Here is an 11047-nt window from a genome sequence, read left to right on the forward strand (position 1 = left end):
TGTACGTATTAAATGCCAATTATATAATAATTGTAGTTATAGTGTCATACTTGCGACTGAAAGCAATACCCCTACCCAACTTACCAGGCCTGTTTTGGAAAACAAGGAAAGATTTGTGCTCTTCCTAAGGAAAAAGCCATTACCTATAAATTACATGTTGAAGTCTCCCCCAGTGTAAGCCCGAGGCCTGGCACTGATTTTTGCTGAGCTGTGCTGACTTACACCAGGTGAAAACTCTGCTTTTTTAACACTAAAAAATGGTCACCAACCCTGAGGAAGGAGGTGTGTGGTGTGCAGGAGATGTTCCTCTGTCAGCTTTCCCTGCCCACTGAAACCATGTTGGGATGGAGCTGGGTTAGTTTGTGTGCTTTTTTTTGTAAGACCAGCTAAGGAAAAATCAAGTTTTCTAGTCAAAATTAACCAACTCTCCTTAAGAGCAAAAAACATACACATGAGACTTCCCTTTGGATTAATACTTCCATTTATTCCAACTGGAAAAAAAACATTTTCTTTTTTAAATATACTTAAGTGTAATTTCCTTTTTTTTTGCTTTTCTTCTTTAAAGGAATAATAATTATCACATTGTCTTTTACAAACAACAAAAGATTTCCTAGCAATAGTCTGTGGTATGGAGACACCCATCTTCAAGATTTGTTTCTGCATCTGCTGCTTTGAGTAGGCAATGGGGCATCCCTGTGTGTGCCCAGGGGTGCTGGTGCTATCCCTGCATGGGGATCCTCTTCCCGGGATGCAGGAGCACTCAGTGGAGGTGCAGGGGTACCCCGAGGTGCTGGCAGCGCATGGGGCAAGGATGATGTTGGCTTAAAGCCCAGCTTTATCTTAACACCCTCAAGCACTAACCTACATCTCTGGGTGCCAAGAGCCCCTTTTGCAAACCTGCTCCTTTCCAGGAAGCACCAGGACAACCTGGCATTGGTTTGCAATTCTGTTGGGATGTGCTGCGATGGCAGTACCCCAATGGTTTAAAGCATACAGAGAACAAACTCACATCCACCATAATACAATACAGCTGAGCCCTACATATAGAATATTCTGCCACGATGGGGCTGGCAGGGGCTGAGCCCCACCCCAAACAGGGCAGGATCATGCCCATGGGGAGCGGTTTGCGGTTGTTCTCTTATGTGTTAGGCAGTAGGCAATATTGAGACTTCCACTTCATAATGAACAGCAGTTAACATAACCCAGGAGACTAGAGCACCATAAGACAAGTCTATATTCAAAACAACGTCATGCTGACATCACACAATTGCACCATTTACACTTTTATTTACTCCAAATAATAGTTCAACGTTTAGTAACTTCAGCGTTCTCTACAGAGGTGTAAAATTCCTTCTCTGGCTTTGGTCATTTACAACGTTGCAGACATTTGGTAGTTCTGTTCTTTCCTATTTAATAATAATAATTAAAATAAAAATAAGTCCCTTTTGCAGCTGTCAGGGTTCCTGTATCTGACTGATGGAGTGTAACCTGCAAATCACAGGTGTGAGCAGAATTCAAAATGCCACCGAGGCCTCTACACGACTTAATGAATCAGGAAACATTCCCTTTATTGACCAGGATCAAAACAAACAAACAGAAAAAAAGAGTTAAACCAAACCAAAACACCTCAAAACAAATGACAACTCAAACTCTCACTGATAGACTTAAGAAGTTTGATGACAGAATGGAAAAGAGGGGGGTCCAAAGTACTGTTTGGTCAGCTCTGGCTGAAAACAACTCTGAATGTGCATGCATTTTCCCAGTGACTCCTAAGATATAGAAATTCCTCTGATATTACAAAATACAAAAATATTTTCTCCAAACTCTCATTTACATTGCATTTACAACAATCATGGAAATAACTTAGGCTCCCACACCGTCCTAGAGACAAATCACCTATCAACATGGCTAATGGAAAACAAAATTGTGGTGGAAATCAAAAGCTACCAGCAAACTGATGCTGAGAGTCAACAGTGGTAACCAAAAACGTATGGACAAACAGAACTCAAATGGGTGGCAGTATCTGGGAGAAAGAGGAAAAACTACTGGGTAAGTATTAGAGGCTAAAGCGAACTTTTCTGTGTTCTTTTATTTCTCCAAAGTAAGATGTGCAAAATATATTCACCGTGCCCAGGATTATGACTATTTCTAGAAGCCAGTCTACAACCTTCTCACAAATCCCTACTCTTTCGGGTCTTTTTTTGTTACAATAAAAGCACTTACATGATCTAAGCCAGTGCAAGTTTGTGAGTTAATTTACATTCTCCCAAGGTGCCTGGCAAGGATGCCATTAGGATATGATACAGTTTTTGCTCTTCTGTCTTTTCCGGCTGTGTAACTGTCCCCTGCCACCCAGTGTGGAAGACTTGGGCATGCTGTACGAGCCATACTTGTGCAGGAGCTCCTCACTGGTCACATACCGGAGGCGAGTGGGTTGGGGAATTGGCTCCCCGAGGAAATAGCCCTCGTTGTCAGACTCCGAAGAGGAGGAGCAGGTCGAGCACCAGTCGTATTCGGCAAAGTAGGGCCCCCACCTCTCACCCAAGTGGTTCTGCAAGGCGAGATCCGACACTGTCCGGGGACAGTGGCCGTAGACGTCCCTTCGGGGACCCTGCTCCACCGTCTCTCTGCAGCTCCTCTGGTGCATGAACTGGTCGTAGTCTTCCCTGGCTCGAAGCGAGGGTCTCTCCTTCAGCCGGTAGCACTGCTCGCTGGCCAAGTGCAGGGCGTTATCCGAGCGGGAACGCCGTGACCGCCGGGGCCGGTGTGGGCGGTAATGCCGGTCATCATCCTGCAGGTTAGTTCGGCGGCGTGTGCGCTCGCTCATGGGGGCATGCCTCAAACCTTCCTGTGCCCCTAGCTTGCCCCCAGGCACCCCACTGCCATAGTCAAAGCTCTGGTGCATCCGCCCATGCGCCGCCCTCTCTCGGTACCCGAGGGGGCTGGCGAGGTTGTGCAGGTTGGGCTCCATGTCCTGGTACTGTGGCACCGAGAGCAGGCTGCGGACGGACTCGGCGCTGCGAAACTGCACGGAGGAGTTCAGGGTGCCCATGTTGCTCATCTTCTCCGAGACGTTCATGCCCGAGTCTTTGCTTAGGTCAGGCATTGAGAACCTGGAGAGATGCTCCTGGCGCTTGGCTCCGCCATCTGCTGAGAGGCCTTCGCAGGGAACAGGCAAAGGAAGGAGAAAAAGAGAGTTAAGAAGGAGATATTTCTATCAGTAGAGATGGGGGGGGGAGAAAGCTGGTTTTGGCCTAATACTTTTGCTTTAAATAATAACTGAACGGTTTAGATGCTGTCCCGAAGAGCCCTTTTAAGAGGATGATTTTATTTTTTCCTAAAGAGCAGGCAGTTCTTCCCTTGGGGAAATCACACCAATTTAAGGTGTTTTGAGTTGGACTCCGAGTTGCTTTTCACGACTTCCCTTCCCCATATGTCTACACTGCCTGCAACTTGATAGGAATAACTAGCAATGCCAGTGAGAAATTCTGCATCAGAGGTAACCTGAGGCCTCCTGCATGCTGAGATAACTAGGGTGCCATGATCCAGCACCCACACCCTATGCAACAATATGTTTTGGAGGACTGAATAACAACAGGAGCAGCTTAAAATGGGGCCACTAATTCAGGCTTGTTACTATGCTGCACAGGTCCCATTAAACACGTTGCCCAGAGAAGCTGTGGCTGCCCTATCCCTGGCAGTGTCCAAGGCCAGGTCGGACAGGGCTTGGAGCGACCTGCTCTAGTGGAAGGTGTCCCTGCCAGTGGCAGGGGGTTGGAACTGGATGAGCTTTAAGGTCTCTACAACCCAAACCATTCTGTGATTCTAAGACACCACTGGCTCTTTCCCATGTGCCAGCCATCTCTGAGCTCCTGCAAGATGCTTTCCTCCAGCTCAGAAAGCCTTCACCCGACGGCAGAGAAGTGGGGCGTCTGCTCAGCAACCTGCCCATCAATGAGAAACTCAACACACCCCACACTGCCCTAGTCCTTGACCTGCTTTAAGGGTGTTTCCTGCCTATTTTGTGACTATCCCCATGTTAGCTTGACAACTGGCAGCAGTCAGCGCTTGCACTGCAAGCTCAGGACATGTTTCGCAAGCTATTTCAAAAGAGATCCATTTCATCCCAAATCAAATGCAGAGTGTTTGCTTTGGCATTCTTCTCCCTGTCCCTCTCCGAGAGCCTCCCTATGCAGACCAAACACAGAGAGCTGTGCACCATCAGCAGGATTTTCCCCATGACGCACAGCCCTTATGCAATCACCAGGAATTTATGACTTTGTAAATTAATTAAATAAAACAACAACCCAGCCCACAATTCAAGAATAAACTTCTTTTTTCCCCCCTTCAAAAAAGCTGCTTACATTTCATCAAGAGCTCAGCTCCTTTGGCATTTGCTGCTCTTGCCAAACCTGAACAAGAACAAGGTCTGCTGTCACTAACCCCGCTCATGAGCTGCTTTAGGGTTTCTTTGGACTCAGCCTTAAAAAAGATCAACAGATCCTGCAAGGATGGGCAGAACGTTTCCAAATCCTCCCCTTGGTGGCACCAGGGAAAGCTTTAGCACTTGAGCCCAAGGTGCTGCTGGGTCTCACACGATTTGGCTTTGCTTCCTGAGTCCCAGCTGCCATGGCCATTTCTCTCTGCTCCTCCGCTTTCTGCTGCTAATGGGGATGTTTCTGGAGTTTATGGAAGGTAAAGCAAAGATGAGCCCTGAAAGCTACAGGAAAAGGAGGCGGCTAGGTTAAAAAAACAAACCAAATCAAACCAAGAAAAAGCCATGTTTTGTTTCGAAAAGGGCACACTTTCCAAGCCAGCTTGACACCTTTTATCTTTTCCTAAGCCACATTGATTTTCAGTGACCCAACCCAACCTGCCTACTGCCCTTTGGAAACAGTCCTGCACAGGTTCTGTGAAGGTTCCCTATCCCTGCTTTTCCTGCTCCCATTATAGGAGTGAGTGATTCCTGGCACTCCTCCCTGCTAGACCCCCAGTCTTCTGCCTCTGATCCCAGTGATGCTGTTCATCACATCAGGCACTGCTTCCCATGTCCTTCCTGTGCCACCATGGAGGAGCCCAGTAGCACCTCCGGGCGGGAAAATCAAATCAGTAACATGCATAAAGACCTCCCAAAAAAGCTAGAATAACAGTGGGATTGATGGCAGAGCTAACCCGAATGTGAATCACAGCTGCTGACAGCCGAGTGTGGCCTTAATCGGATCTGTCAGACAATAGCTGACGCCAAGGAAAATGAGCCCTTGGTGACATTTATGCAACCCTTCGTTAAGAGAACTGCAGTAAGAATGAGCAACAAGAGCACTGTGCAGGAAGACAGCTCTAAACACCACAGGATGCTTCTGTGGTGTCAGCAGATGGATTCTGGCAGCATCATTTGAAAGGGACCAATCTTGTCCTGCCTCACAGGGGCACAGGGTGAACCAGTGCTTCACCCTGGTGCACAGCATCTGCACTGGATGGTACCCACAAGTTTTGGCTCTCCCACCATGGCCATCTCTATCCAGCTCCTGGAAAGGCAGAGCCAAGGCTTGCACAGGTTTAACTTACACAGGATGAAGGTCTCCAGCCCCTTGCACACACTGTGAGTGCTTTTGTCTCTCTCCCTTCAAAGTGCTGGTCAGCACAAGGGGCAGCAATATCATAGGAGGAGCCTGTAATATATGTACAGCTCGTGCTTGGAGCACAAGGTTTAATCAGTGATTATTAAGTCCAGGGGATGTTTTTGGCTGTTCAACCAGGCAGCCTAATTATAATTAAGCACACATATTTTAAGGTCTAGAATTGCTGGGAAAATGTTGATTGTAAGAGGAATGGCAGCACAGAGCACACACGGCTCAGGGTGGATGGAGACCATGCTCCTGAGGCTGCACCCACAGGCCCCTTCACTTCTCAAGGATGCAACTTCTAACCCTTGTGAAACACAAGCCTTAACTTTATGTTAACATCAATGCAAGGTGTAAAGCATCACAACTGGGGGTTAGGCTCAGATTAATCTTTCAAACCTCTCTAAATGATCCTGCCCATCCCTGTGGAGCCACACAGCCTCAGCAAGGCATGGTGGGAGCGAGCCAGGAGCCCTCCAGTCTGACTGCAGTGAGTTCAGAGGACGGCAATAACCATTTGTCTAAGAAGTTTCATCTAGAAAATACAACCTAGGAATAAAGTTTGAAAGAGCAGGGGTTGTTTAGTCTAGAGAAGAGAAGGCCGAAGGGGATATAATAACAGCCTTCAAATGCAGAAAAAAATGCTTGCAAAGAGGAGAGGAACACATTATTCTCCAGGTCTGCTGAACTCCTGCAAGGAAAATTTCAGCTTGGAAAAGCATAAAACTTCCTGTGCAATCACAGCAGATGGCTGGAGCAGGCTCCAGCACCTGAGGGTCTCTTGGGCACCCAAAGGCAGCAGATGCCTGTGCAGGCGTAGCGTAGCTCCAGGTCTCCCTGGACAGGGTGGACAGGTGGCATCGACCCTCCTCTTATGCAGTCACTTGCCATTTCAGAGCTGCATCAGTGCATTGAGGTCCGATCTTCCTGAATTACCAGTATTTATTTACAGCCTCTGCAGCTCCCTCTTAATGAAGTGTTTCATCTGGGAACACAGCTAATACCCCTGGCGAGCCCTAACCTGGAAGAAAGAGCATGTGAGGAAGCCACCACACAGTGAAGACTATTTGCTAACAAGGAAACTTGAGAATCTTTTTTCCAAGGCCATCCAGGAGAGCAGGAGCCCTGATCTGGATGGTTCTTACCCCATCACCAAGCCCTCTCCATGGGTGCAAACCTTGGGGTGATGTGTTGACCCCACCAGACCTCCCTTGTGTACAATGATGCTCTGAGTGCACCCATTGGCGGCTGCCCCAGAGGCTCTTGCACTGGAAGAGGAGAGATGGCACCTGTGGTGCATCGGCTGGGAGCTGTCCCGTAGCCAGATTGGAGCCAGCACCGTGGTGCATGTGGACATAGCAGGGTATTTTGCTGCTGTTCTCCGCTGCGTGGGGCTGCCAGGCTCAATATTTCACTCCGGAGCCATGGAAACACACGCCTTTTGGACAGACACAAGCCAAAGCTGTAGCTTGTCTGCAGGCATTCAATATAAAACTGGTACAGAACCAGAAACTCAAAACAGGTTTCTGCTTAACATTAAGGTTTGATAAGAACACGCTGTATGATCCCCTCTGAAGCCTTTCCCCACCCCTATTAGAACTATGTTTATCTCATCAACATTGCCAAGGGAAATAACAAACAAATAAGGCACAGAGATAATCCTCATAAGCATCACCTCTACAACTTTGCCACAACAAAGCACTCGAAGGCGCTGAAATCTCACTGGGTGCTTTGCTAAACCGGGGCTGCAAGTTGCAGTGATTATGAATTATTAAACCACTTGGCAAATGACAGCAGAGGGGCCGCAGGGAGCACGTACGTTGGGTGGGAGGATGGGAATGAAGCCCCCTGTGAGGGGAAGCAGCTTCCAGCCCTCATTACATTCAACTCCCAGCAAAGCTGCGCTAACACAGGGTGAGGCTCTGCTGCAACCAGACATCCACTGCACAGATAGCATCGTCTGCTTCATCCTGCCTGGGGAATGCAAAATGCCCTGACTTATGATATTGCAAACAAACCAGGCTATGCTGACGCTTGCTTCTTGCCTTTACATTTATCATTGTGTACACATACACCTGCGCATCGCACCCCTCACCACCTGAGCCCCAGATGGGTGCCTGCCTGCACCAAAACACTGCACCCAACCCAGTGTTTAAATGCAGCTATAAAGATACAAGAGGGGACAGGATGGGATCTCTCTTGTCCAGCCACCCATGTCAGAGCCTTCTCTCTCTCATAGCACCAAGCAGGCGCATTCTCACCACCCCTGAAACAGGGTTTATTTCAAGTTCAACCCCAAGAACTAAAAAGGAACTGAAGGAGAAACAGCCTGCCCAGGGCTTTGTTTATAGCTCAGCCTTGTCTCACTTCTGAGTGACCTCAGGGCATGCGGAAATAAAGCAGAACCCTTATGTAACTGGAAATGAAGGAAACTAAACAATTCCAGGGAAAGCAGAGCACTCACCAAGTGGGTTGCGGTGCTGAGAGCCAACACGATCTGCCCCCATTTGCCATCCTGTGTGCGTCCACGTGCCAAATGGGGTAAAGGCATGATTATGGATGGCTCTCACAGCAAGCATGCCATACTTCCCCACGGCTGAGCAGCAAAGGGCGGGTGAGGGGGAGAAGAAACATTTCTGGCAGCTTTATAATGTTTTGGCATTGGTCATTTGGGATGGAAGACCTCTGTCTTCATGTCTGGTTTCAAAATGACTCAGCTTGGATTAGGCAATGTTATACCTAGGTCTGAAAATCGCAAGAAATCCCTCCAGGGATCCCATCTCCTGACTTGGAAGCAGTTTTACGCTAACCATGTCTAGAGAAAAGAGGATGGTAGGAGCGTGCTAGAGAGCTGGGAGCCTATTTTTTCTCAGAAAAAGTCAGGAACAGCCAATGTATCATTTTCTGGCTTGCATAACTTGGCTGAAGTGCCTGGGGCAGCCTCCCTCTCCAGCCCAGGGGGAACAGCAGCACTGGTGGGATGCAGTGCCATGAGGACACAGGGATGGGAACCAGCTACTGGGTCCCTCACCTCAAGCCTCTTACTACCATCCCTGAGGGTGTTACAAACCCTCAGTGCAGGAGAGGCTGTGCCATTGTTTCTTTGGAAAACATAACTCTGGCCCTGAGAAATGGGACTTTTTCTTCCTCTCACCCCAAACCTTTCAGCTCGTCCTCAAGCAAGAGGAAGAGGGGACTGTAGCCAGACGATGCTTTCAGGTCACTCTGCAATTCAGATGTACGGGGATCAGTACTAAACCTGTGCATATAGATAGGTTTTTTTTCTCTCTGCTTTCTGGGTATATCCCAGTGGTTGCCTAGCCCTGGAAAAACAAGCTTTTTGGGGCCTTTGGGCATCTCACAACACAGATGACTGGAGAAACATGCACCACACATGTGAAATCACATTCCACCCTGTAATGGCACCAGTTTAACATCTTTTTTTTTTCCTCTGGATTATGCCTGTGACAGATGAGACTGTCACCCTCACCCAGACTCATTTTCCCCAAGGAATGCTCAAACTCTGTTTCTCCTTTCGTCGTCCAACATGTCACCGTAAAACGTGACTTCTCCTTCCAAAGTACTCCTGCTCTCTCTGCAAGCTGCACACAGAGACTGTTCCCAGAGAACAACATTAGCATTACTGGGCTATTTGACCAGCTGGGATTTTGTGGATTTGACTGCCTGGAATTAGCAGAGATCAGGTCTGGGTTTCTAATTCAGCTGCCAGGCACATAAAGCACCTGCAAAACCCGTTTAGAGGGCAGTGCAAGCACAAGTGGAGCAAGGCAGAGCACAAGCACTGGGAGAACGGCTGTGATGGACCGAGTATCTTCTGGGAAGTGATTAACCTCTGGTAGGGTCCTCCTCATGAGAAAAGCTTCCTGGACAAACTCCATCTCAGCATTGTCCTGATTGCTTCATGAAGGGAGCTACGGGGTAAACATTGCTACAGCATCCACTGTTTTGCATTGTTGCTAATGCCATAAAAAAAGCCCCAAACCAGCCAAAGGCAATACAATATAAAAGGAAATATAAAATCAGCAAAAAATGAGCTCTCTCTTGGAGAATGTGCTGGGAAATAGTTTTTGCTCTTTGCCTCTCCAGCTAATGGCCATGCTGGGCAGGAGGACCATCCAGTCTGCAAGAAGCTGTAGCAGATCAGTCTGTCACAACCTTCAGCTCTGACAGAAAAGGGACTTTCAAACAGAAATATGGAAGGAAAGGAGGCCCTCCACAGCAAGAAACTGCCCTTTTTCAGAGAATGTGTTTAAAACACATCTGCATTTGTGGCAATTACACAAGCAAAGCCTAGAGGATAGTAGAGATGCTCCCATCTAATTTGAACCTTGAAACAGAGCACAAGGAGGGTCAAAGCTACCCCTGCAACTCCAGTGTCTGCTGGTGCACTACTACCCATAGTGAGACAGCAGAGCACAGTCCAGTGCTTTAAGGGCAATGTCCAGGATTAACACAGTGTCACACAGCTTTACTAATCCGCAAGGAACTGTCTTTCAAGTGATTAAGTAGAGCCTGGTTGATAAAGAGAAAACCTGGGGTCTTGCAGGACACTTGGGATCACAAAGATCTTGACCTATCCAATGGGCAACCCTGAGTCTATTATTGAACTCATTACAAATATTATAGGGACATCCTCTGTTTGCAGGAGGCAGCCTTCTGGCGAGGGACACAGGGACTGATGCTGCACACCCTACGAGTTATCTGCTCTTACTGATATCTCTGGCTAGTTAGTTGTAATAGAAACGTCACAGCAAAATTTGCTGCCAGGGAGGGTTCAGCTTTTAACATGTGCCCTTCAGCTCCCTATAAAGAAAAAAGGGGTTTCAGTGATGCCATAAAATGTTAGATGGATGCAGTGTTACTTCACTTTATAAGGTGAAGCAGCTGTAATGGACACATCAGCAGCTCAAAGGGACCTTGTGTGGAGTTTATGGGGGGAGCTTCATGGGGTGCTTGCTAGACTGCTTGCTCAGTGGCAGTGGGGATGGAAAAAGCATTGGGGTGCTGCACCCTGACATCCCCACCCTCAAAACACTGCCATTTAAATGGGATAATTGAGTCCTCCGTAATTGCACACACAGCCCTGGTGGAGCTGCCTGTTAGTGCCCAGGGCCCCCCAGCTTGAGCTGAGCCAGGTCCCAGAGGAAGGCAAGTTATTAGAATCCTACACATCAATAAAAATGTTATCACCTCACTCTGCAGAGGAACTGCTTCAATTCACTGCAAGCCCCATCATGCTGAGCCTCTGCTCCAGAAAGCAGGAAAGAAGCCAGTCGTTACAGCAGGCACTGCCTGTAAGGAAAGTCATGCTTTGGGAATGTATGGTCCCTTTGGAAGGTTTCCTCCCAGCATTTTAAAAAAAGGGGTTCTAAAATGAAAGACAATGATTTTCACTCTAATGCCAA

At 47.9% G+C, this 11047-nt stretch overlaps 1 protein-coding gene across 4 annotated transcripts in view; it reads right to left on the reverse strand.

The window, feature by feature from the left end:
* Positions 1-463: 463 nt before the first annotated feature.
* The window catches only part of PRICKLE2 (prickle planar cell polarity protein 2), a 105589-nt gene continuing 95005 nt past the window's right edge, over positions 464-11047 (reverse strand). For 3 of the 4 annotated variants that reach the window (XM_062630221.1, XM_062630224.1, XM_062630223.1), the window contains 2 exons: positions 4365-4412; positions 464-3159 (listed from right to left, as the gene is read on the reverse strand). In XM_062630221.1, coding sequence (XP_062486205.1) covers positions 2291-3159; positions 4365-4412 — 917 coding nt within the window. In that variant the 3' untranslated portion in view covers positions 464-2290. The remainder of the gene's footprint in view (positions 3160-4364; positions 4413-11047) is intronic. The other variant, XM_062630222.1, reaches the window with a different exon arrangement.

Source organism: Pezoporus occidentalis, unplaced genomic scaffold, assembly GCF_034315485.1.
Source record: "Pezoporus occidentalis ecotype Australia unplaced genomic scaffold, CSIRO_AGI_Poc_V1 ctg35, whole genome shotgun sequence".
NCBI classification, from domain to species: Eukaryota; Metazoa; Chordata; class Aves; order Psittaciformes; family Psittacidae; genus Pezoporus; species Pezoporus occidentalis.